General features: G+C 38.1%; 2 protein-coding genes across 5 annotated transcripts; one reads left to right on the top strand and one right to left on the bottom strand.

The window, feature by feature from the left end:
* On the bottom strand, positions 1-23,889 carry LOC306844077 (apoptosis-associated speck-like protein containing a CARD). Of its 4 annotated transcripts, XR_013781893.1 has the most exons (6): positions 23,826-23,889; positions 23,654-23,728; positions 3,157-3,418; positions 2,754-2,831; positions 2,091-2,491; positions 1-54 (listed from the first exon to the last, which is right to left on the bottom strand). XR_013781893.1 is itself a non-coding variant. In XM_079375955.1 (5 exons), exons 3-5 carry the CDS (start codon positions 3,407-3,409, stop codon positions 2,241-2,243), a joined length of 582 nt encoding a protein of 193 aa, XP_079232081.1. In that variant the 5' UTR covers positions 3,410-3,418; positions 23,654-23,728; positions 23,826-23,889; the 3' UTR covers positions 2,045-2,240. The 4 variants fall into 4 exon arrangements, 2 of the variants coding, with proteins under 2 accessions (XP_079232080.1, XP_079232081.1); XR_013781894.1 differs by lacking the exons at positions 23,654-23,728; positions 23,826-23,889 and adding an exon at positions 4,631-4,748; XM_079375955.1 differs by lacking the exon at positions 1-54 and having other exon boundaries at positions 2,045-2,491.
* Positions 6,591-23,111, top strand: LOC306875520 (NACHT, LRR and PYD domains-containing protein 1 homolog). The gene is made up of 14 exons (XM_079426151.1): positions 6,591-6,682; positions 8,944-9,043; positions 11,063-11,217; positions 11,357-11,456; positions 18,367-18,431; positions 18,912-19,123; positions 19,254-19,507; positions 20,866-20,985; positions 21,096-21,222; positions 21,311-21,337; positions 21,507-21,527; positions 21,919-22,077; positions 22,386-22,445; positions 22,549-23,111. The coding sequence occupies exons 1-14, from the start codon at positions 6,642-6,644 to the stop codon at positions 22,797-22,799; spliced, it is 1,692 nt and encodes a 563-aa protein (XP_079282277.1). The 5' UTR covers positions 6,591-6,641; the 3' UTR covers positions 22,800-23,111.
* Positions 23,890-27,322: the final 3,433 nt, after the last annotated feature.

Raw genomic sequence — 27,322 nt, 5'->3', positions numbered from 1 at the left:
GAGAGTTCCAAATATTTTATTAACAATCAAGCAAGGACAACGTTACATGTCTCTCTCTCTCTCTCTCTCTCTCTCTCTCTCTCTCTCTCTCTCTCTCTCTTTTATTATTATTGTTATCCATATTATCCAAAAAAATCTGTATTGTGGTAACTTGCAGTACAAACGGGTTTTGTTTTATTTCAACATTTTGAAATGTTTTACTTTACATGCAATGAATCTAAAATATATGAAAGTTTCACTTTTTGAAATAACTTGTAAAAAAAATCAACTTTTTCACGACATTCTAATTTGAGATGCACCTGTATATTTTATATATATATATATATATATAATATTATTATTGTTATTGTTAATGTTTCTTCTGAGTTTCATGATTATTATATGACTGATTTTCTGCAGGTGTTCAGAAGATGCCCATTAAGAGCACCACTGAAGTTCTTGAAGGTACCAGAGGTTTAAATTGCAATACCACCATCAATGTAAGTACATGAGCTCACACTCGGTGTTAGAACTCACTAAAGTATATGTTCTTCTATACAGAGAGTGAGAGTGAGGCAGCAACTGAAAACCCACGGAGAGGGCAGAAAGTGGCCTGGTCAAGCGCTGAAATTACAGCTGTAATGAAACATTTTAAGGGCCATATAACTAAAGGAAAACTGGCCACACTGACTGAATGCCAGCAGTGTAAGACTGCTGAGGATCCTGTTTTGGCGAGACGCAGTGCACAGAACATACAGGATTTTGTAAGAAATCGAGGAATTAGCTTAAAAAGGAAAACCCAAAGTAAGTGATGTTACAGTACATCCTGTGTCTCTTTTGATGCTGTTCCGTTATAATTAACACTTTGATTGTTGTTATTGATATTTTCCATAATGCAAAACTGGTATGGCAGCAGTTCTATTTCACTGTAGAAATCTGTTTAAGTTCAACAGTTTGTCAAAAAATGACAATTCTGTCAATTCCTCAATCTCTTGTTGATTTTTGGATGACCTGTCACTCAAAGATAAATCAGTCTCTTTACACATCTGCAGCATTTATTGCTTCCGAGGAGAGTTAATCTCTGTTTATTATCTATTTAGTGAGGTACTTACAACAGGGCATGCCGTTTGATTTATTGTTTTTTTAAGTTGGTGGATTTCATTAAAAAAAAATTCATGCCACAATTTTAAGTTGTTATTAAAGTACTTCTAAAACTCATTGGTCCTTGTAATGTTGTGTTGTGTTGTGTCGTGTATTGTGTTTTCGATCCGGTACTCTTTAACCACCTCAGTCTTGGTAAAGCAGCATATTGACACGTTTGTGTGTTGTGTATGGTCCTGTACCAGTAAAACACATTGGTCCCTGTAATCCAGAGAACTGACATGTTTTGTGTATTGTAAAGTGAGTGTCCTCATAAATCGATAAGACCCTATAAATCCCAATTATGTCATGGGTGGGAACATTTTAGGAGGGGCGTGGCTATCCTTGTGTACCACCAAAATATCATATTGTCATATTATCCGATCTATTGTGTGTAAAGAAAATCCAAAGTGATATATGTGTTCTGTGGAGTAAAACAAAATTTTTTATCGTTTTATCATTTCTGGAGGACATTGGGAAAGGTGTGTCCCCTTAAACCACCATCCAACTGGTTTGGCCATCAAAGTCCTGTTAAACCACAAAAACCAGTATGTGTGTGAGTGTGTGAGTGTGTACGTGTTTAGCTATACTTGTGAGGACCAGATGTCCCCACAAGGATAGTAAAGCCTGAGATTTTTGACTTTGTGAGGACATTTGGCCGGTCCTCACAAGGGAAATAAATTATTAAAAATACTAAATGAACTTTATCTTAAAATGTAAAAATGCAAAAAGTCTCCTGTGAGGGCTAAGTTTAGGTGTAGGGCAATAGCACACACAGTTTGTTCAGTATAAAAACCATTACGCCTATGAGAGTCCTCTCAAGTATAGCAAAACCAACAAGTGTGAGTGTGTGTGTGTGTGTGTGTGTGTGTGTGTGTGTGAGTGTGTGTGTGTGTGAGTGCATTGATAAGAAAGATGTTTCAGAGAGAGTTCCAAATATTTTATTAACAATCAAGCAAGGACAACGTTACATGTCTCTCTCTCTCTCTCTCTCTCTCTCTCTCATTTATTATTATTGTTATCCATATTATCCAAAAAAATCTGTATTGTGGTAACTTGCAGTACAAACGGGTTTTGTTTTACTGTGTACCTTGAATGACAATAAGCCAAATTAAACCCATCTAATCAGAATCCTCCAAATATTCAACAACGGAGTGCTCATGTTTTACAAGACTTTTGTAAAGTTTATCTTTCATTTTAGCTGTTGGCAGAAAGTCCAGAAGTGCTCTCATTTTTTCTTGTCTTGTTGTTTTGCTTAAGATGATTCCGTATTTTTCATCTCCAATCAGACGTTTCATGTCATCTGCAATGGGCTCCACCAGTGAGACCTTTCTGATCAACTCTGTCCTGTGCTTCTCCACAAACTCAGCACCTGTGGACACAGAAAAACAGTTGCATTGTTTACATTTTTGAATGTCATAAATGTCACTGAACTACCAAGCACAATAGCTCTTTATAATGCAGACAGACAGACAGACAGACAGACAGACAGACAGACAGATAGACAGACAGACAGACAGACAGACAGACAGACAGACAGACAGATAGACAGATAGATAGATAGATAGATAGATAGATAGATAGATAGATAGATAGATAGATAGATAGATAGATAGATAGATATACTGATTTACCAGATTTGCATCTCCCTTGTTTTTGTGCTCTACCAGCCTCAGTAGTATGTTTGGACTGCTGTGTATCCATAGTATGACCTGTGAAGATGGATAATAATGATAAAAATTATAATTATTATTTATTTTTTTTTCTTCACATGCATGGTGTTTCACTTAGGATATTAAAGAACATACACTAAATTTTCATTAAATCATTCATCAGTATATATTTTAGATTGAGTGATGTTATCAAACATTATCAAAAGCCTTGAAATGTAGTGACTGCACAAAATAATTGTGGATTTGTAACTGTATGTATTTGTGTATTATATTAAATAAAACACTGCATTGTATGTTAACAGATGGTCTTGGTGCATCATTAAACATTCTCTTGTAATAAATATATTTATTTGATGTCATTTACCCAGCTTCTCCTGCAGCTCTTTTGCAAGATTCATCTGCTTCATCTTTTCCAAAATGAGCAGAGTCAGCTCTCCAGCTCCTTTAGGATAACGCTGAATCATGCATGTCACAACATCAAACCTTTGTTTATTCTCCAATTGGCTTTTGGGAATTTTGAAGTCGTTTATGCCTTGAGTTAAGTGCCATCTAAATAACTGCATTTCCTCAGAATCCAGGTTCTCCAAACACTCCAGGAGGAGTTCATGCACAGCCATGCTGGACTACTGTTAATGAGATATATATTCCTCTGAAACATTTATACTTCCATTTCACTTCATATTCTCTTTATGAAGGTATACTTGCAGCACAGAATCATTCATCTGAAGATTAGCAACCCACAGTTATACATGCATTTCACTGTCTGTAATCAAATTCAACCTCCTTTGGTTTTGTTCATTTATGTTGGCGTTTCCAGTGAAGGAGCAAAACAGCAAGAATATAGGAACCCTTAAAATCAATATTACATAAAACTGATGTAATATTTGTTTTGAAGTGGTATTTTTAAGTCATTAAAGGCTGATTTTTTAACTTGAAAATATTAAATGATGTCAGTTATTTATTTTATTTTTTATTCAAACTATAAGTATTGTAGTATAGCCACTGGAAGAGCACTGATGAGTGAACTGAATTGGATTCCATTACACTGCATAATGAGATATCTTAATAAAATATCATTGAAATTATGCAAAAATGTTTTTTTTTTTTTTCTTAAAATTATGTTTTGAAGTATAACCTGTAGGAGAGCAGTGATGTGTGGATTGAATTTGGTGACAGGACAGTGTGTTACAGTGAACTTATTGAATATTTTTCATAAAAAATGCAAAAGCACTTTTTTCTCAAACTAAGTGATGTAAAACCAGCTAACTAACACAATAAAACATGATTTTTGAACATTTTCTGTTTTTGCAAATAAACTCTTCAAATAACCGACATAGTAATGGTTTCCACTACAAATACCATACATACAAACAATACAAACCAGGAATTATTGACCATTAAAACCATCAAAAAGAGAAAAAAGAAAGACATTACTAGAGACCAACAGGAACCATTACAGTTTCAGTTAAACCAGTACATCCCCCACTAAACCCCCATTATAACCAGTAAAAACTCATTCTGCGGAGGGTTTCCTCGGGTTTCTCGCAGACGAGCTCGTCTCTGCTCTTAGAGATCAACCAGGAAGTCTCGTTTTGAGGAAAATATGTTGCAGATCGTTGCCTATGTTACTGCGATCAAAGAGATGTGTTATTTGTGTAGGAACAGCTTCTATCTCACGAGCTGTTGATCCGAGTCGCCAACTTTCCTGAACTGTTGAATTTCCGATCGCAGCTTTGTTCAGAGATCCCTAGCTCGGTGAGGAAAACCAGTTTAACACCAGTCCAGCTCTAGACCTGATTTAGTCATTAAGGCTTCTCAACAAAACAACACACACTTACCTTTATGAATGATGTAAAAGACGTGTGGAAAAACTATTTAAAAGTATTCCTGTAAAGTGCAGCGAACACAAACGAAAGTAAAAACGATCTATCCTCCCCTTTCAGTGCAATACGTCATGCTCCCTTCTTCCTTTCTCTGTGAAATATTCAAATATCCATACTATTAATCATAGCTAATACTGCATACCTGTTCTTACTAAACAAGCAGGAGTTGCTGCAGGACGAATTTTTAACAGTGTATATATGTCTGTGTGATATTCACAGGGATTTTACTGAGAAGATTAAATGCGTTCTTAAACGCAAGGATACATGAGAGAGGAAACACATGTATGAACCACGCTGTCTCTGTTCTTGTGAGCGCTATATATCACGGATCAGATGCGATAAAAGACTATATGACAGATCAGAGCAATCTTTTATTTACTAATTTAACATGCAATCATCAAATTGCAACTCCATATCAATAGCATACAACGAAAAATACAGAATAATTAGAGCAATAATTTAGGCACAATAAATAACAGAGCATCATATCTATACATATTTCCCCAGAACCTTCTCGCGACCCGGTGGCTGGGGACCTCTGGTTTAGAGTATCATGTAATTAAATAAATCATTTAATTTAAAAATTAATAATTAAAATGAATAAATAAATAATTTAATTTAACAAAAAATAATTATTAAAGGTATAGTTCACCCACCCAAAAATGGCAATTGTGTCATCATTTACTCACCCTCATGGTCCAAAAGAGTATAAGCAATACATTTTATCAAACTAAATATTATAGAATCACAAATCAAGAAACTCGTACTCTCACGTTTTGCTATTGGTTCGACCCAGCTCCGACCGGAAATTGAATTTTCTACCTATTAGATTGTGTTTTATTAGCATCTCACCTACCCCAACCCTAAACCTACCCCTTACAATAATGAAAAAAAAATAGTAATTATTGAGATATATCCCTGATTAAGACTGATTCGGATAACTGATGTTATAACTTATGATGTAATCACTGTCACTATGGCTCCAAAATACACCCCCGACGTTGCAGATAATGAACAAACGAGGAACTATAAAGAATAACAAAAACTGGATACAGTATAGCTCTTCTGATTGGCCAAACTTCTGTGATCTCTGAAGAATGCCCGCCGTTGTCATTTGCAAGCTAAAAACTGCATTTCAGACTCGAAGCAGCAGATTCAAGCCGTTGCCGTTATGCACTTGTGCTAGAAAAAGCACACAATAAAAAAATATATATGTAAGAAAACATACATATACTACATTACAACATACATTTGTACAACAAGTGTACAAATCTCATTGCAAGAATTCACAAACTGATTTGCGGATTTGTCCGTGACTTCACATTTTTGATGCAGGTGTGTGAATGTGTTTTGCACCATATTCACTGCAGCAATAATAGCACAACATGTGAGCGTACGAGTTTCTTGATTTGTGATTCGTAGAATAGGATTTGTGCACCTACGATGAGGATTCGAGCAGGTGTAACTGTTGTGTTGTATTTGTGGGCGAAAGAAAAAAAACTACAAGTCTGCAAATATGTCTGTGACTTCAAATGTACTGCTACACATGTGTGGCTATTCTCTACAAATTCAGCTGTCACAGACACTCAGTTTTGCACCAAACATACCTTCATAGGTATCGACCAGTTCTGGAAAAAAATGGTATTGATGCATACCTACTTTATATGACTTTTACGATTTTTAATGAAATACAAGGTTTCAATAATGGAAACTAGTTTGTGTCTGCTTATTCTACTCAACAGCGTTTGAACCATTAACCGTATTTTCCATATTTAATTTCTGGGTAAAAAATGTAAATAAAAATGAATGCATGCAAAAGTACACGGACCGGTAGTTGCTCTTTTGTGCATTGTGGGTGTTGTGTAAGGTGTGTAAACCCCTCAGGTATTAAATGCCAGACAGCAGAGAGGAATCAGAACTGTGCCATCTTAGCAGACAGGTGTTAAGAAACTCTGCAACTGTCATCATGTCCAATGATAAAACCACCAAGACCACCAATGAAAGCAGGTCAGTGGCAATCAGATACTTTCTCTAAAAGTTTTGTTGCACTGTGGTCTTTTAATTGTGTCAAATGTATGCCTGGTTTCAGCTGTAGGCTACTTAGGGAACATGTGTGTAGTCAAGGAGTGTAGGTCTATGTGTTGAATGATTACACTGACTGTAAATAGGTTCTGGTCTATATATAGACTCGCATCACTTTGTGATAAATAACTATATAATCTTCAAATATATATTATAGTTCTGACACACTCCATGTGAGGAGTGCAGGTAAGACTGTTCTAGGTGACCCTGACATGACTGAGTAAACTATTTTGGTCAAAGTAGGTAGTTACTAGTTATTATGCTCTGAACAGAGGAGGGGAATAATTGTGAAATGTATATTAAATGAATTTACAGTAATTCAAATGCATATTTCCTATAATTGATTTATCATTGATTATTACTATTACTTTACAGTCAACATTTTATTGTTCTTATTGTATATAGTACTGAAGTTACACCTGCATCAGAACAGGCTACAGTCAAAATGCATAAGGAATATTTAAAGAAAGCTGAATGGTTAAAAGTTTAATTTGTTTAAATGAGCATAAAGCATAAAGAAAGCAGTGAATGCTCGCTCACTGTAACTATGGAGGGGATTTGACTAGGAAAATGGTTTCCATTTGCGTCAAATTTATTTTATTGGTTAAAAAAAAACAAAAAAAAACATATTTTTCCATTTAGGTCATATTTGGGTGTTGATTTAATGAGCTATGCATTCAGTGTCAAATTTGCCAAGTTTTGTGATTTGTCTGTCTATTTTTACAGAAAGTCACGATGTATCTGTTTGTTTGCAGTGCGCTAAAAAAAGACAAACCTGAGCAGTCTAGCGTGCATTCAGTAAATTCTAGAGAAATGCTGTTTGACATTGCATAGACATGACTAAACTTCATCAGAAGCCAATTACACTCATCAAACAGGTATAACAGGTTTTACTAATGTGCCAAAAAGGATAAAAGGACATATGCCATCAGGGGAAGGTTGCATAAACTGATTAGACTAGTCTTAAAAAGCTGTTTTCATCTACAATGGTCATAACTGTTTAAAGTCAGTTACAAAAATCAGAAAAGTGAGACAAAGTGAGTCAAACTAGTTCTTAACAATGTGTCTATGTTTATGCAGTTGGCCCCTGATCTAAACACATCTGATATTGCCCAGAAACTTATCAGGAGGGCCAAAAAACACACACATCATAGGTTGATATGACTTTGTGTACTGATTTCAATCATTTATAATTATAATTTATACACCTGGATGTTTACTTATTGAACACTATTTTAACATTTATTTAAAACTAAATCACATGCGCCTTTTTGGCACCAATGTTTTATTCCATGTTGTGTATAAAAACAGGTACATCTGACAACAATATGAACAAAGCATTGCATTAATGAGTTTAAAAGAAATAATCTATTGTGATGAAATTAAATATCACATAAAAAACACCCTTTGGCACCAATTAGATTAGTATTTCAAGTGTTTTTTTGTTGGTTTTTTGGTTTCTCCATTTCACCCAAAACGTCATTTACACCCTTCAGGTTCTCCCCCCTCAGTATATGCATATGCTGCATTGTTTATTATTAATTATTATTATTGCTGCTGCTTTAAAAGTCGTTTGTGATTAAATAAATTGGTTACATAATCTCATGCTTTAACAATCCAGCTGTGTTTTACCACTCATTTTGATGAGTTTCATATGCAGATGAGTTTATATCAGTTGGCATATGTCCTTTTTATCCTGTCTGCATGTATTGTGAAACCCGTCAGAGCTGTTTGATGAGTGTAATTGGCTTCTGATGAAGTTTAGTCATGTCTATGCACTGCCAAAAACAATTTCTCTAGAATTTGCTGAATGCACTACTATGCTTGTCTACTAATGTTAAACAGCATTTCTGCACCCTTTTTTTTTTTTTTTGCAGTGTTGTTCAGCTAAGATATATATTTTATTTTGTTTTGTACCATAAGTCTCCTATACAGATCTGATGTGCCAGATGATGTGGGATGAAAGTATTTCAAGCCCTGTATTTATTTTCAGAGCATCTCAGCGTGTCACATAATTGAAGCAAGGTGTTGTGTTTTGTCCAAGATGCAGTGATGTAACATAACAAACCTACTACATTTGCAGCAGTACTTTGGAAAAATGCAGAGAGAAACCTGTATATTTGGCTCACTGAAACTACATCAAACTGCTCCCACAAAAAACTTACTTTTTGTTATTTTTACCTCAGACCACCTGTCAGTTATTTAGTGGCCTTGGATGATAAGTTGCAGATGAATGCAGGCAAAGTGGAGAGGAGCATCATTGAGACAGAACAGCACCTCAGCAAGGTAAGAACAACTGCTTCCTTGCATTATAAGCCAGAGAGTTTATCACTCCTGCTATCGTCCCACCATTAAGCATGTCAAAGCCCCTTTGAAATATGTCAGTTTAGGGTTAGTTACGGTACAATTGCAGATAGTGTATGCCAGTGTTATTTTAGTATGATTTATATACTATAGTATTTTGAATTCAGCTTTATTTTTACACTTTCACTTTTCATTTTAATTTATCATTTAATTTATGTAATTTTGCCATTTTGTCATACTTCAGTTTTATTTTTATTTTATTTCAGTTATAACATTTCTATTTCAGTTTATTTCTATTTTCTGTTAACGTTTTGTTTTAAGTTTTTCAATTAGTTTACAAATTAATGTAAATTGTCATCATTTACTAAACCTCAGGTGATTCCATGTCTTATCTTTGTTCTGTGTAACACAAAATAATATATTTTGAAGAATAATTAGATCTATTTTTTATGCCCTTCACTCGAACACTTCCCTCCGTCTCGTTTACTTGATTGTATGTCATTGATTACGTTGCATGAGTGCCCACTATTGGTGGAACCCTTGGTAATTAACTTAATCAGAACATCCTAAGCCCTTGGAAACTTGGAATCCTCTGTTGGAGCTGGTTTATTATTTTTATTTTCCCCTTATGAATGTGTTTGCTGCAGCATTCTGTATGCATATAGGTATGCTTGGGCTGTTATAAATGTTTAAAAAATATTTTATATACTATAGAGTTGTTTGAGGTAGGGATAAATGAATCATGTTGTATTGTGGTCAATGGAGCGGCCTGAAGTGTGCATATGAAGCAGACTCGCTCCCTCTGTCAAAATCAAGGGGTCGAGGGTCTGTCTGTCTTCTTCACAAAGTGGAATGCACTTCAAAATGGCAGCGGGGATTCACCCAAGGGGAAGTGCTTAGGGAAATTTGATTATTGATTATTATACTCAGGTGTGTTTGATTAGGATTAGAGCTAACTCTGCAGGAAAGTGGATCTTGAGAGCCAGATTTGAGGATCCCTGGCCTATATTAAACAACAGGTTCTGAAAAACAGTTCATTACTCAAAGTTTTTAACACAGTGTGCATTAGTGACATCTGGTGGTTTCTCCACCACATCTAACAAAACATCGCGGAGCAGAGAATGGTTTGAAAAAGTTTTTAATCTCGTGCCATCAGGGACGGATTTACAGAAAACCGGTCTGTAAGTATCACCATGGCGACTGTGCAGCTACACCCTAGCAACCATATAGAGCACCCTAGCAACCATATAGCAACATAAAGAAGCCATATCTCAGCTCTACTACATCATACAGACATGGGAGTTGGCTCTCTACTGACGGCCTAGTGCCGAGTTTTGCATGACGTGAGTGGTTGCAAAAATATTTTGGGTGAGCTGTTCGGGGTCTCTGAGACCCCAGCTATAGATCATGATTAAATGCAATAGAGGTGTGACGTGCACTCAGTTTCTGTCTGGTGTTGAGGTTGTTCTAAACTATTCTACTAGATCCTAAATAAGTGAAAACGCACACACAACCAAGTCAATGTAAAGTCAACACAAGAGCAAAGTGACGATTTTTTAAAACCAGCTGTCCCGACCTTCCGATACTGCATGACGTTTGAAGCGTCAAACGTTATCAGTCACGTGGTTTTGTCATTTCGATAAGAGCTTCGGTTCAGTGTGTGATACAATATTGCTTTGAAAACTGCGTCGGAGCATCTGCGCATCCGGGCTTCTGCGTCCCATCACTACCGAACGGGCTGGCCCACACTGGGCCATCATGGGATTAATGTGGGCAGTCCGATGTTCACAGAGAGCCTGCGGTGAGGCCAAAACGATGGGTCTCACCTGGTCGAATTGTCTAGTGTATGCGTTCAGAGGATTATAAGGCAAAAAATTGGTTGAACGGTCTGCTGTCTGTGGTCTGAAAATCGTCTAGTGTGCAGCCAGCCTAAGGGGTGAATATTCCTTTAGCAATTGTTACATAACTATATTTAATTGCATTGCTCTTTGATGTTTCTAGGATAGCAAGAAGATTGATGAAGGGAAGCAGCCCCTGTACCAGGAGCACATCAAAAAGACAATCCTGATCTCACTGGAGCTGCTGAATTCTCTGGATCAAGATGCAGCCGAAGCCACTCGTTTGCAGCACCCTGACTCTGAGATGATTGAGAAGGAGTGAGTACAAACCTCATAACTCTGTCTATATAGCCAGAAATATCCAACTGCATCTCATGATTTATGCCATGCAAGCAGAATTATGTGCTGTGAATATGGTTTTGTGGAATTTCTCATGTTTTTCTCCTCAATGTAAAAGTTTGAAACAGCTGCGAGAGCGTATGACGAAGCTCTGTGAGGAACATAGTCGCATTTACAATTGCTCTGCCGCCGTCAACTGGGGAAAGAAGATTTATGAGGTGTGTATCTTAACAGACCGCTCTTTTTTTCTTTCCTTTTGAATATACAGTTTCAAATGTAAATGATTCATGTAGTGATGGTGAAGTGAAGCGTTCTGAACCAGTGAAGCTTTCAACACAGTTGTATCGGAAAAAGGTTCATTACTCAAAGCTTTTAAACACTGTTAATATTGTGGCCATCTAGTGTTAATAAAAGGACTATCAGCTTCCAAAGTGCTGTGTTCCATTACAGCCGCTGGTTCTACAACTGGTTCTTTGTTTTAAATTACTAATGGTCATTGTCAAAGTCATTCATTTGTGTCGGCATACTGGCAATAAATTAAACACATTTATAAATTATTAAATTAAATCTGTGATCTATTTTAAATCCGACTATATATTTTATAGCCAAATTTCATTTTAGATTCACATATAAATTACGATATTGGGGAAAAAACTATGCTAATGCATTATGTAATATATAATGTAAATGAAACGGCACTGAGGTTTGCTTCATTTGAACCAGATACTGAAGCAGTCACATGGTTTTCGGACGTCATAAATCATGTGCTTTTGACAAGCTCCAATTCAGTTAAAGGTTTAGTTCACCCAAAAATATAAATTATCTCATGATTTATTCACCCTCAAGGCATCCTAGGTGTATAAGACTTTCTTCTTTCAGATGAACACTGAGAATAAGCTAGTCTCACGAGTTTGTTTACAGGAGCAAAGGAAAACCAGTCTCCTCTTGACTTATATCGAAATCATCCGACATTTTACTTTAAAAATCCTTGTTTTGTACTTCTAATTTGTGACCGGTGTTTTGATTTGCTTTCTCCTCCGGGCTTCTGCGTTCAATTTAGAAATTTTGACAAACTTGAGACAGCACCGGCACCATGTCACTGTCACGTGTGGCATCAAAGTACCTTGTGCAACCCTAGTGTTGGGACACACTCACCCATTCATTCACACACACACACACACACACACACACACACACTCACTCACTACAGCCAATTTACTTTGCCAATTCACCTCTACTGCATGTCTTTGGATTGTGGGGGAAACCGGAGCACCCGGAAGAAACCCACGCAGACTCCGGGAGAACATGCAAACTCCACACAGAAAGGCATCCTGACTCAGTCAGGAACCTTCTTGCTGTGAGACAACAGTGCTACCCACTGAGACACCGTGCCGCTCAGCTTAAACCAGCTCATGACTGGTTTAAACTGGGCATTAATTGATGCAATATTTGTCAAATAAACAGACATTTCAGAAACATTTTCATGAGCAACATAAACACTTTTTTTACTGCTTAATACAGCGCCATCTGCTCAAGAATAAAGTTCAACATAAACATTTATCTGTTGAAACACATTTGGCCATGTGTATCTCTTCCGTGGCACAGTACGCTTTCAATACGTTTTTTTTGTCTCGAGCCTTTGTCAAGAGACTGTACAACATTCATGTTACATGATTTGACTGATTTTTACGAAGAAAGGGTGACAGAGCACCTCAATTAAAATAAATGATCATTCATATTTTCATAACCGCTTGCCAAACTGAAAAAGGAAACTAAAATTAAAACATTTTTAAGAGAAAGAGGGGCCCCCTGGTGTTTCAGGGGCCCTACGCAGATTGCGTATTCTGCCTATAGGGAGGATCGGCTCTGAATGCAAAGCACAAATTCCGAAATAAATTTTCACTTTTAGCTTAGCTTTGCATAGATCATTGAATCGGATTAGACCATTAGCATCTCGCTCAAAAATGTCCAAAGAGTTTCGATAATTTTCCTATTTAAAACTTAATACTTCTGTAGTTACATCGTGTACTAAGATCGACGGAAAATGAAAAGTTGCGATTTTCTAGGCTGATATGGCTAGGAACTATACTCCCATTCCGGCGTAATAATTTAGGAACTTTGCTGCCGTACCATGTGTGCAGCAGGCGCAATGATATTACGCAGTGCCTCAAAGTAGTCCGTACTGAGCTGGGGACTACTTTCAGGCTCTGCGTAAGCCACATTTTCTGTCGGTCTTAGTACGCGATGTAACTGCAGAAGAGTCAATCTCTAAATAGGAAAATTATCGAAACTCTTTGGTAATGTTTGAGCGAGATGCTAATGGTCTAATCCGATTCAATGCTCTATGCTAAGCTGAGCTAAAAGTGCTACTGCCAGACCCAAAGATCGGCTGAATGGATTGAAAAACGGTAAAACTCAACGGTTTAACTCTTGGGGAGTTGGAAAATGAGCCTATTTCCAAAAAAAGTGAAGTGTTCCTTTAAATAAAACACACCTTAGTATTGATAATTTTTTATTTTAGTATCAATACTTTCGATACTCGCATCAGTGTAGTGTAGGGAAATTAGTCAAGTCCAATGGGAATCGAATTCAAAGATTCGGAATCAACTCGATTAAAACTGCTTCAAAAGTTTATCAACTATTCATCCAGTGAAACGTTAACAATCAGTATATCAATTTTGTTATTTATATTAACCCCTTGGCCAAAGGGCCAAATACATGCTAGCAATATTTTTCTATGAGCTAGGTAATCAAGATCTGGGCTTGAGTTTAGCTTCATAAACACATAACACAAGACACTGCTTCTTTACAATGAAACAAGAAGTTTATTTGCTACTCTAAGATACATGAAACTACTACTAAAAGCACACACCCACTCACATACAGTTCAGAAGAAATCCCAAAAGTAGTATTTGCTACTAGTTCTCAAATCGCAACCCAAGAAAATCACAAAAGCAGAGATTTGGCTTATTTTTAGCTGCTTAAGATAGATTCAGCACCAGTTTCAGCAAGAGAGGATACTTTGTTTGTTTTACTTGTTTTTGATTGAAAACGCTCCGGTTACTGACGTAACCTCAGTTCCCTGAGATAAGGGAATGAGTGTAGTGTATGGGGAAACTTCTGTTTTACTCTGTACTGAAGCCTGATTTGTTCACGTTTGTGTAGCTGCACAAACCAATGGTGCTTTAGCCCACCAGAAAAGGTGGTGCCGACGTGTGTATAAGTCGGCTTGCTGCGCCATTTCATCAGATCATTCGACTGAAGCAACAGTCATCGATTTGCGTGCAGCTTATAGAAACCATTAGAAATTCCACTGGACCATGCCCAGGAGGATGCCATCCCTCTCGTGGAATGGGCTCTCACACCTATAGGGCATTGTAAGCCTTCTGAGGTGTAAGCCAAGGCTATCGCATCGACGATCCAGCGAGAAAGTCGCTGCTTTGTGGCTGGCAGTCCTTTTTGGCGGCCTCCAAAGCCAACAAAAAGCTGCTTGGACTGTCTAAACAGGCTAGAGCGCTCTAAGTATACTCTCAGAGCCCTTACTGGACGGTCCCTAACTTTGTGCAGAACACCAGTTAAGGAAGACCGACCATTTTAGGCTGTAAAGTCATCTTGTAGACGGTGCTCTTGCCTCCAAAATGGTATTGCTTACTCTCGCTGGGAGCTGATTAAGTTCCCGTCGAGGAACCATACATGAAGGCGCCACAGCTCCGGCGGGGGATAGCAAATCATGCCTTTCGCCTGTGAGAGAAGGTTCCTCCTCAACGGAATGGGCTACGGGGTTGCTGCTGCCTAGAAGGAGAGAGCACTTGGTCTTTCTGACCTGCTTGATGACCTGAGTAATCAGGTACGATCGGGGAAAAAACGCGCATAGGTGAGCACTAGGCCAGTTGTGGGCCAGAGCATCTCGCTGTATCGAGAAGTGTGTTGGGAATTGTCTTCTGCAGCAAAGAGCTCGACCTCTGCCATCCCGAAGACTGACCAGATCTCTTTAACCGTTTGAGGGTGTAGCGCCCATTTGCCCGGGGCTACCTTGCCCCTGGACAGCATGTCTGCGCCAAGGTTCAATCTGCACGGCACATGAACTACCCGTAACGAGAGGAGTCCTTTCTGTGCTCAAAAAAGGAGGCGACGAGCCATCCTGTAAAGAGTGTATGACCTTAGACCGCCTTGATGATTGATGTAAGCTGCCACCATCATGCTGTCCGACCGGACTAAGACGTGGTGCCCTTTTAAGTTTGGAAGGAAGGTTTTCAGGGCTAAGAAAACCAGCAACATTTCTAGGAAGTTGATATGCAGACATTGCTCTGGGGCTGACCAGGAGCCGAATGCCGGATTACCCTCCAACAGGGCGCACCAACCTGAGTTGGATGCGTCCGTTGTGACTACCTTCTTTCTAGAGGTCAGGCCTAATCTCATTCCTGTTTTGAAACAGGTGAGAGGTCGTCCAGGGGGCCACAGCCTTGATAGAGCGGTGGTCTACCCTGACAGGAAGCCGTCCCAGGCGTCAGGCGTGTGGTGGAACATGGGCTTTGAGACAAAAATGGACGCTTATAGAGCAGGCCCAGAGATACTACAGAAGTGGCAGTTGCCATGAGTCCGAGCAACCTCTGAAAAACCTTCAAGGGACGTGTCGTCCCGGGTTTGATGGATGCCGCCAATCGCTGAATGGTCAGGGATCGTTCCAGCGTAATCCATGCCCACATATGGGCAGAATCTAAAGGCATTACCGTACTGATCTAGCTAGAATCAGCCAATCGTCGAGGTAGTTCAATATGCGGATTCCCATCTGTCTCAGAGGGGAAAAGCGCAAAAGTGCGCGGGGCCAGAGACAGTCCAAATGAAAGGGCTGCATATTGGTAGGCCACTCCCTCGAACGCAAATTTAAAGAATAGTCTGTGATGGGGTCTATGTGGATGTGAATGTACGCGTCATTCAGATCCACTGTCAGAACCAGTCCTCTGGTAAAATGTGAGCAAGGATCTGTTTGACAGTTAATATCTTGAACAGCCGGCACATAAGCGAGTGGCCCAAATGCCTGAGATCCAAAATGGGTCTGACCCCGCCATCTCTTTTGGGACGAGGAAGAAGCGGCTGAAAAAGCCTGACTTGCTGTTAGCTGGCGGCACTATATCCACCGCACCTTTTGCAAGCAGTGTTTTCACTTCCTGTCAGAGAACGAGAGCTTTGTTGTCCATGACGAAGTTAGGTAGCTGAGCTGAACCAGACATTTATGGAAGTGCAGAAGACGGATTCAATGATGGCAGAGTAGTATTGTTTCAGCAGCTCCTGTGGCAGGTTGAACTTCCTCAGCTTGCAAAGGAAGTACAACCTCTGCTGGGCCTTTATGACAATAGAGTCTATGTGAATGTCCCACTTCAGGTCCTGAGAGATGGTGCTGCCCAGGAATCTGAATGACTCCACTGTTGTTACAGTGCTGTCCATGATGGTGAGTGGGGGGAGTGCAGGGTTTCTCCTGAAGTCCACGATCATCTCCACTGTTTTGAGCATGTTCAGCTCCAGGTTGTTAAGACTACACCAGACTGCCAGCTCTTTAACCTCCTGTCTGTAAGCAGACTCATCACCGTTCTGAATGAGGCCGATGTCTGTGGTGTCATCTGCAAACTTCAGGAGTTTGACAGAGGGGTCTTTAGATGTGCAGTCGTTGGTGCAGAGGGAGAAGAGCAGTGGAGGAGAGAACACAGCCCTGAGGAGCTCCAGTGCTGATTATATGGGTGCTGGATGAAGCCTCACTAGCTGCTGCCTGTCTGTCACGAAGCTGGTGATCCACTGACAGATGGAGGTGGGCATGGAGAGCTCAGTTATTTTGGTCTGGAGGAGTGTTGGAATGATGGTGTTGAAGGCCAAACTAAAGTCCACAAACAGGATCCTCGCATAAGTCCCTGGTCTGTCCAGATGCTGCAGAATGAAGTGCAGTCCTATGTTGACTGCATCATCCACAGACCTTTTGCTCTGTAGACAAACTGCAGGGGGTCCAGTGATATCCTTCAGATTAGCTAAAACCAGTTTTTTGAATGACTTCATGACCACCGATGTTAGAGCCACAGGTCTGTAGTCATTAAGTCCTGCTATCTTGGGTTTCTTTGGGACGGGGATGAGGGTGGAGTGTTTGAAGATCTGTGTGAAGATGAGGGCCAGCTCTTCAGCACAGGATTTCAGACAGGCTGGTGTCACACCATCTGGGCCTGGTACCTTTCTTCTCTTGTTCTTTCTGAATACCTGGAGCACATCATCTTCTCTGATCTGGAGTGCAGTTTTGGGGGAGATGGGGGTTACTGGAGGTGCTAATGGTGTTTTTTTCAAACTTGCAACAGAACTCATTCAGATCGTCTGCCAGTTGTTGATTCTCCACAGTGCTTGGGGATGGTGTCTTGTAGTTGATGATGTCTTTCAGACCTTTCCACACTAAGCCGTGTCACTGGAAGAGAATTGGATCCTTGGCTTATCTGAATAATTCCTCTTTGCCACTCTGATTTCCTTTTCCAGTGTGTATTTGTTCTGTTTATACAAGACTATGTTCCCATTCCTGTAAGCATCTTCTTTGGCCTGACGGAGCTGTCTGAGTTTTGCAGTGAACCATGGTTTGTTGTTGTTGTAGAGTCATGGTAGGAATGCACATATCTTCACATAAACTGAAATAGGATGTTACAGTCTCTCTGGGCTCATCCAGATCGTTTGCAGCAGCTTCAAAAAAACTGAGGTAGAAATAGTCTTTTGAATCCTGCTCTGTTTCATTAGTCCATCTTTTAACAGTCCTTAATACAGGTTTAGCTGATTTCAGTATCTTCCTGTAGGTCAGTATAAGATGAACCAAATAGTGATCAGATAAACAGATAAAGCAATAGCAAACAACAAACTGAGCAGACAACACAGAGACAGACGGCATGCCATGGACACTGGCACCATTTTTTCACTCATCTTTATCTTTTTCAGTTATTTCGATAGCCTACTTCAGGATCGATACAACCATCCCTATGAAGAATCAGAATATTAGTTGATTTTTTTGACAGAGAACGTTTCAAAATTATATTGAAACAAAGCTTTTATCTGTATTTCAGTGACTGTTAATTTCTTTATTCTTTTAATGATTATTTTTCTCCCTCTCAGGATAATTCTGAATGGGAAGTTAACAGACCTTCAGAGGTCACAACAGATACAGATATCAAGTACAGGTACAAAGAGAAACATTTAGTTCGGGGGAGTTCGGGGGAAGTCGTGGCCTAATGGTTAGAGAGTCGGACTAGTAATCGAAAGGTTGCGAGTTCGAGCCCCCGGCCGGCAGGAATTGTAGGTGGGGGGAGGGAATGTCCAGCGCTCTCTCCACCCTCAATACCACGACTGAGGTGCCCTTGAGCAAGGCACCGAACCCCCAATTGCTCCCCGGGCGCTGCAGCATGGCTGCCCACTGCTCCGGGTGTGTGTTCACGGTGTGTGTGTGTGTGTGTGTGTGGATTTGTTCACTACTCACTGCTGTGTGTGTGCACTTGGATGGGTTAAACGCAGAGCACCAATTTCGAGTATGGGTCACCATACTTGACAATACGTCACGACTTTTAACTTTAATTTATGAAATAGTACATACTTGTAACATTGCATATATAATATCACATCTTCTGAGACCATCTTTATCAGTGTTATATGTGGGTTTTCAGTATCAGCTCCTCTGAAGGACAGCATGAATGTTCAGAGACTGGCCTTCGCTGGCAGTCTGACAGTGATGTCAGTTTGGAGTATAAGTTTGTTGACTGGAAATCACTCAGTAAAGATATTTTGAAGAACTACAAGCCATGTGGACCATTGATGGACATCACTGTAACCTCTGGCACACTGGAGGAAATTCAGCTACCTCACTTCGTCTGTGTAGGTAAGGCACATCTCACTCCTGATCCAGTCATTTCAACATGTTCTCTCCATATGTGTAAACCTGGCAAGCCAGACCTATGAGCTCTCGTTCTTGAAGAATATGTTACTTAAACCAACATTGCTGTCCACAGATTCTGAATCTTCCTCAGAGGATGTAGTGAAAGTTCTTCATGTGAAGGACGGTACTGTTTCAGTGGAAAGATGTGAATTAAGCGGATTCCATGCCAAGATTGTCAATCCCACCTTCTCATTCTTGGCAATTGTTGTAGAGGCGCAACAGTACCTCAACATGAAATTTCACTGTGAAACTTTGATTTATCGCAACAGAACATCTCCCCTCAACCTTCATGTGTACCTGATTTTAAAGGATAAAAAACTTAAGAAGGTACAATCTAATATAATATATGTTTCATGCACCATATGACCGTGTACCAAATGACAATGTATTTTGACATTTATTTACTTACAATTGTAGAATATACTCATCCATTTATTGATTTTTTTTTTCTTTCCGAAAGTGACAATAACCAAACTCTTCTGAAGGGCTAATGAAAAGTTTCCCATTATACTTTCCCTCAGGCCCCTCTTTTCTACACAACAAAAGCAAACAAGACCAAAAGGATGCTATATTCTTAAAGGAACACTCCACTTTTTTTGGAAAATAGGCTCATTTTACAACTCCCCTACAGTTAAACAGTTGAGTTTTACCGTTTTTTGAATCCATTCAGCCGATCTCCGTGTCTGGTGGTAGCTTAGCATAGATCATTGAATCGGATTAGACCATTAGCATATCTCACTCAAAAATGACCAAAGAGTTTCGATAGCTTTCCTATTTAAAGCTTGACTCTTGTGTAGTTACATCATGTACTAAGACGTTCAGGCACTGCGTCATATCATTGCGCCTGCTGCACCCATGGTACGGCAGCAAAGTTCCTTGATTATTACACCGGAATGAGAGTATAGTTCCTAGCCATATTGGCCTAGAAAATCGCAACTTAAAATTTTCTGTCAGTCTTAGTACACGATGTAACTACAGAAGAGTCAAGCTTTAAATAGGAAAATTATCGAAACTCTTTGGTCACATTTTTGAGTGAGATGCTAATGGTGTAATCCGATTCAATGATCTATGCTAAGCTGAGCTAAAAGTGCTACCGCCAGACCCGGAGATCGGCTGAATTGATTCAAAAACGGTAAAACTCAACTGTTTAACCCAAGGGGAGTAGTAACATGAGCCTATTTTCAAAAAAGTGGAGTGTTCCTTTAAGTATTTTGAAGCCATTCATTAAGTTTCAAAGCTAAATAAATAATGACATAAATCTGGAATGTGTATGATACATGTATGAAACTCTTGTAAGTTATAAATACCACTCAACATGCTTCAGTATTTGAGATTTGAAAGATAAAGAGTATTTGGAATATAGCAAATTGTATGGACAATATGAATATATTTATCTTTTTATAAATATTATAAAAATAAAATATATCAAATATATTTAGCTTTCCTGTAGCTCAAATAGTAGAGCATGGCGCTAACAACGCCAAGATCATGGGTTCGATTCCCAGGGAAAGCAAGAGCTGATAAAAATGTAAAAACTGTAACTTGAATGCAATGTTAGTCGCTTTGGATAAAAGCGTCTGCAAAATGTAAATGTATTTGTCTTTTTGATTTTGCAGAAAACAAATGTAACACTACTTCTATAAGTACATGTTTAAGTGACAAATAATTGTGTCTAACACTGTTAGGATGTGGAGGAGAAGGAGCAAAATAATATGGAGATTTTAAAACCAACTCCAGATGAAGCCCTTAAACTAAATGACTATTTCACCCTGCAGACATCTTGTGACGCCAAAATCAAACCTCAGGTACTTGCAAAAAGCTAGCCTTCACTTTTTTTTTTTTTTTTTTTGGCTAGACAATTATCCAGACTTACATGCTGTCTCTTTCTAAAATATTTCAATTCACTTCTTGCCAGAGTTTAAAACTGACACCCAACAAGACCAACTTCTTTGATTTACACATTAAAGATGAACTGGAATGTCTTGACCTCTCTATAATGACAAAAGAGGGCCAAAAAATATGGGATGTTAATATACAATCAGGTAAACAACCCACATGAAGAAAACTCTCTGCACATCAGATCAGATCTGTATATATTATATTTTGATGTTTTTGTCTGTGTTATTTCAGGTGAATTCAAAGAAAACTCTTCATCCTGTAAGTGGCAGTATACACTTTCATGAATCATACAGATCTGCACATGCTATTAACATGAATACACACTTGATAGAATGTACAGCATGCATATGCTTTACTGTAGTTCTGCAGCAGTTAGAATAATATTTAATGCAGTTAACTAATTTGGGTATTTTTGGCCTCATTTCAGCTGACTGGAGGCAGAATAAAAGTAAGTGATTATGACAATTTAATTCAGTGACCGGTAAATGTTCTGCAAAGTTTTATTATTTTTTCTGTATTTAGCCACTATATGTAATTTAAATTTTACCTAATATTAAATGCACTGTCTGCCATCTTGTTTAAAACATTGCACATGTGGGGCATTCTGGTATTGCTTTTCCTGATACATTAAATGCTTTCGTAGAATTTGGCCAAAACTGCTGAATTTCTGAGTAAAATATGCCTACACATACATTTCAATATGCAATTTATAAATGTGCCGTCTACACTTTCTTATGCAATTCCAAAAGCCTGGACAATAATTTTGTTACGTTATGAGTTGCTGATGTTGTGTTATGTTATTTTTATGTTCTTCCTATTCTCTTTGTGTGTCTTTTGAGTTAATAGAACGAAGCTGATCTTTCAGTGGTGGCGCCGCATGTTAGAGGTTATGGAACACTCAGCTCGCGCTCATTTGGAAGCATCTCTTCTGACATCCGGAAGTGACATGCTGCGACCTCGGCTCAGTATCACTTTTCAGGAGCGCTTTTCTCTGAAAGGTGAGCGTTGGGTTATAGTCCGTTTTAGTACCGCTTTAATATGCAATGAATTATTCAAATCAAAACAACACAAAGAAAATATTATTTTCAGGAAATGTTTGGCCTTGGGTCTCTCTGAAGCCCAGTTCCACTCAGTGACTGTTTCTCCTCATCTCTTAAATAAATTTACTCCTTCATTTTATTTTATTTTTTTTCTGGTCTGACGGCTTGATGAGAGTCTTTATTATTTGTATTGTATTATACCTAGCAGACATAATCATTTTAATTATTATTATTATTATTTAATTTTATTTTTTATCTGTACCCAGGTCATCAGTCTGCAGAGACTGACACAGCACAGAAACAAAAAAGATGCAAAAGTGGTGAAGGTAAAATTAATTGAATTTATAATGAAAACAGATCAGGCTGTTTTTATGCAGATTCTCCATAAAACACTGTTCAGTGGCTTTTCATGACATTTTGTTCATCCAGGTGCTGAGTTTGTGGAGAAGCACAGGACGGAGTTGATCAGAAAGGTCTCACTGGTGGAGCCCATTGCAGACGACATGAAACGTCTGATTGGAGAGGAAAAATACGAAATCATCTTAAGCAAACCAACAACACGAGAAAAAATGAGAGCACTTCTGGACTTTCTGTCAACACCTAAAATGAAAGATAAACTTTACAAAAGTCTTGTAAAACATGAGTACTCCGTTGTTGAATATTTGGATGATCCTGAGTAGATGCTCTTCCATGCGTGAGAAGAATTAATTAATTATGGTTTATTTTATGATTATTTTACAACAGACAGGTCATTAATAATATAATCTGGCCTGGAGTATAATGAGATGTGGAATATACAGTTCTGATTGGTTTACATACAGAGCTGTGGAAAGGTTTTTTGTTGTTGTTTTTTCTCCCCTTGTGGTCTATATTTTTTACACTCAATATCATTAAGTGTTCAGATAAAAGCCTTTGAATATATAAACGCAAATACTTTGAATTTGAACTTTGTGACTTCCTGAATCCATTTGAATAATAAATCTCTGTTTTTGAAAACAAATTCCTCTTTGTTGTTGTCCTTGGGGGATATATATATATATATATTATATATATATTTTACACAAAAAAATATTTTACTGTAAACTGGAACAAATAGTTTAAACATGTATTTGATAATTACAATAGCTGATATTAAATTGATGCCTTCTGGGTTCAGTTTCTGAATGCACTTGTTGTTCAATAGGAAAAATAACTTTAGTAGTTCTGGAAGGAACACATTTAGCACAGTTAAAGTGCCTTATCACTGTGGTGGCACCTTCCTTTGTACCTTTGATGAAGATTCAATATTGTACCAGCAGGTTTAAAATAAATAAATAAATACATTTGGTTACCCCTGGTACAAATGATGTCCTTAAACTGGAATTGTTCAAATGTGTTTCTTTATATTAAAAGGCACTGGTCCAGTGACAATGGTTTGTACCTGTGTGAGTGTGGTGTGTCAATGAATCATCTTCAGGGCTGCGGATCATGCACTAAGAAAGTGAACAGAATGATTCTCGTGTTCAGTTTCATGTTGATGTTATCATACACTCACTTGCAGGTTTTGCCATCTTTTCATCAGAGGATTCGGCTGGGTTTGTCAAATTCTTCAGACTGGTGTGACACAAAGCTGTAAACAATATGTCAAGATATGGAGACTATTCTCAAAACTCCAGATACAAAACAACGCTTCAATGTAAAACACAAAACATTCATAAATAACTTACTTTACTGGCTCATCCTGTGCTTGATCATCAAGTGTCTTCATCAGTGGCAACTAGATTGTAACATGCAGGAAAACTCAACCAGTCCAACCTGTTCAACAGGCACTGCTGTTTCAGTCTTCAAAGGTTCATGGAAATTATAAGGCCATATTTCTTCTGTCCACATGAGGGCAGTGTGTTACCAGAAACTCAGACAGCATGCAGAGCTTCTCCACACAGACAGTACTGGCCTAAAGTGATGTCTGTCCTAGGCCATTTTCACTAAAACCCACAGGATAGCATTTAATAATATAGCTAATATCTGCTGCATAGTGATTTATTAAATTATAGGCTAAGAGTAAAGAGTGCAAGCTTTGTAGGACCACTTGGCCAAAAACGACGTCCACACAGTTTGGTATGTTTCATTGCATCATGACTGAAATGTGGAACGCATGCATTCGTTTTACACTTCACAACATGCATACAAAATAGTTGATAAAAATAATTAAAAAAAATGTACAATTGAAAAAAAAAAAGATTTTAATCTATATTTACAGAGAAAACATTTGTTAAAACCTCTGGTCCCACTTTATATTAGGTGGCCTTAACTACTGTGTACTTACATTTAAATTAATCATTTGATACAATGCACTTATTGTGTACATCATGGTTTTATATTGTACTTATATTAAAAAAAATACCTGCATGTAATTATATCTGTAATTAATTTCCGTAATTACATTTATAATTAAACTGTTGACCCATCCCTTACACCTTAACCCACCCTTAAACCCACCCATACCACCAAACCGGTCTCTAACCTTACCCGTATCCCACCTCAATAGCAGCAGAAGTGTTAGGGAATACAATATGAACACAATAAGTACACTATACTAATTTTTTGGTGCAAGTACATAGGAGTTATGGCCACTTAATATAAAGTGGGACCCATTTGTGTTGTTGTGCGTTTTATATCATCACATTTTTTGTGAACTTTATCTGAGAGCGAGGCAAAGAACTGGCTCACACAGATCTGTAGGTTAGCAAATATATTTTAATATAGAATATAATATTTATATATTCATTTAAGCACAATGACAAAACAGCATCATTTCGGTTTAGCCTAATTTACTCCGAGAGAGAAGCCACATCTGTAGGTATATTTCACAAACAGATTTCCATACTGAGTGTCCATCACTTTGTTGCAGCAACGTAAAACAAAAAAAGTAAGAAAGCAAAAAGAATTACTGAAGAAATGCTAACAGCAATCCGCTCATGGAGGTTTAACGTTTAATATCAGAAGAGAAAACGAGACTCAGACATCAATCTGATCAGCGAGAACATCAGCGACCTGCAAAGCGGTTCAAGCCAAAGTGTTTTATGAAGCAACTTAGAAAAATAAAAAAAGCATCACATCAATAAATAAATATGCAATGACCAAAACATGCCAAAACAGAGAAGTCCTTCAGCGAGAGTCTAACCAAAGTTCAATATCTATGTTCATTTCCAAGCAGCTATTCTACCCGACTTCATCAGAGCACGGCAATCCACTTGAGTTCCCACAGCACTGCATCTGCAGCCCAAACACCACACAACCTCAGGGCTTCTCATCACCAGAGCCATGAACAAGTCTTCATATTAAAGTCTCTGTTTTAAGCTTCTCAACAAACACAAATCAAGCTGGCACTTTGTCATGGCACGAGAGCATGCTTTAGTCCTCAGTGTAAACGCTAGGAGAGTAGCTCTACACTGTAAAAAAAATTCCGTAAAATCTACGGTAAAAAACTGGCAGCTGTGGTTGCCAGAATTCTACCATAAAAAATACGGTAGCAACGTTTTAGGTTTTACGGTTTTTTAACTCAAATGTACAGTTAAATACCGTAATTTCTTTAACTGATATAATCTTAATATATCAACCTATTAAAGTACTGAAATCTGTTTTGTTCCTTTGAAATACACTGATATCCACCAAATGCAGGTGATGATGAGAAAGTCACATGATGAGCCAAAACCCATCACAAGCAACTTTTAAACAATAGAATATATAGAAGGTGCACAGTGTCATTCACACAAGCACTAAACACCATCATGGTGAGACTAATTAAACTAAAATATGCTATAAACATTAATTTAACAACATTAGATGTAACATACAACCCTAATAAACATAACTGATAAGAAACAACTAAGAAGAAACATAGTTATTTCAAAGAAAAAACATCAAATTCAAACAGAATTTGAAATGAAATGCAGGGAATTCTGGGAACGTCAGTTTACGTTTTTTCCCTGTAAATTTTACAGGAACTTTCCGTTAACCATGTAACAGGTTTTTACCGTAGCATTTTCACAGTTTTTTACCGTTAAAATCACGATCATTTTTTACAGTGTAACAGCTCTTATGCTCACAATCATTTTGCATGTGCTTTGTTTTAGACTTGCTACAAATGTGCATTATATTATCCATATATGATGTCTTTCTTTACGCCTTTCGATTTCTACAGTAACATCAGCTTGTCTAACACATTTATTATCGGTTCTTCAGCTCAGACAACCTCCACAAGGTCTCTACATCTCCACCTCAGTGTTTTAGGAATGTGAAGTCAAGAAAAAATGAAGTTGCATTGCCTCTGTTTAAACCAATACCACTTAATAAAGCATGTGTGGGTGAATCTCACAAAAACAGTCAAGAAAAAAAAAAAAGCTTACTATTATTATTATTCATTGTAATTTTAAAAAGTCAAGATTTGTTTTCACTGATTAAGGGAACTTTTCAGTTGAACATTTTGCAAACATTATGGAACATTCTGAAACAAGTAGTAAACAAATTAAAAAAGTGCGTGTGTTGATTTTTTTTTTTGAGAATATTACAGGGATAGTTCACCCAAAAATGACTAAACGGTTGACGGCAGCCATTGACTTCCCTTGTATTTTTTGATACTGTGAAAGTCAATGGCTGCCGTCAATTGTTTGGTTACCAACATTCTTCAGAATATCTTCTTTTGTGTTCCACAGGAGAGAGAAACTCATACAGGTGTGGAACAAACTGAGGACGAGTGAATGAGTTTTCATGTTTGGTTGAACTATCCCTTTAACTAGAAGAACGTTTGTTCATAACTTTGAAAGAATCTTGCCAGAACATTAGCCGACATTCAGAAAATGTTCCTTATTAGCTGGGAATGCAAAATAAATATATGGTCTTTATACAAAATAATACTTAAAATGTTTGGCCATTAAATGGCCTTCAAATTTCTTCATGAGATTCACCGTGCAGAAGTTATTTGACCATGTTTACTTTCATAATTCCTGTGATCAAAGTATTCACTAAAGCCCTACAATCCACTCTCTTAAACTACACCATATGTCATCGTCCTCGAAATCCCTCGTTTCACAATCAGTAACAGCATCACACCACATCAACCCACGAGGAGTGTTTCGGTCACAAACCGATTCTTCATTTCTCAGCCGGGAAACTTAAGTGAATGATCCTTAAAGGTTCTCTTGCATTTACAGCCAGTGGGCTC

Source organism: Barbus barbus, assembly GCF_936440315.1.
Source record: "Barbus barbus genome assembly, chromosome: 1".
NCBI classification, from domain to species: domain Eukaryota; kingdom Metazoa; phylum Chordata; class Actinopteri; order Cypriniformes; family Cyprinidae; genus Barbus; species Barbus barbus.
This window is presented reverse-complemented; position numbering and strand designations above follow the sequence as displayed.

Excerpts from the sequence above, each read along its gene's own strand:
- LOC306844077 (XM_079375955.1), bottom strand. The coding sequence starts at position 3,409 with ATGGCTGTGCATGAACTCCTCCTGGAGTGTTTGGAGAACCTGGATTCT. Across the intron at positions 2,832-3,156 it reads AGAGCTGCAGGAGAAGCTGG|GTCATACTATGGATACACAG; the intron begins GTAAATGACATC and ends CCATCTTCACAG. Across the intron at positions 2,492-2,753 it reads ACAAGGGAGATGCAAATCTG|GTGCTGAGTTTGTGGAGAAG; the intron begins GTAAATCAGTAT and ends CTGTGTCCACAG.
- LOC306875520 (XM_079426151.1), top strand. The coding sequence starts at position 6,642 with ATGTCCAATGATAAAACCACCAAGACCACCAATGAAAGCAG. Across the intron at positions 21,528-21,918 it reads TGACTGGAGGCAGAATAAAA|TTAATAGAACGAAGCTGATC; the intron begins GTAAGTGATTAT and ends GTGTCTTTTGAG. Across the intron at positions 22,446-22,548 it reads AAGATGCAAAAGTGGTGAAG|GTGCTGAGTTTGTGGAGAAG; the intron begins GTAAAATTAATT and ends TTGTTCATCCAG.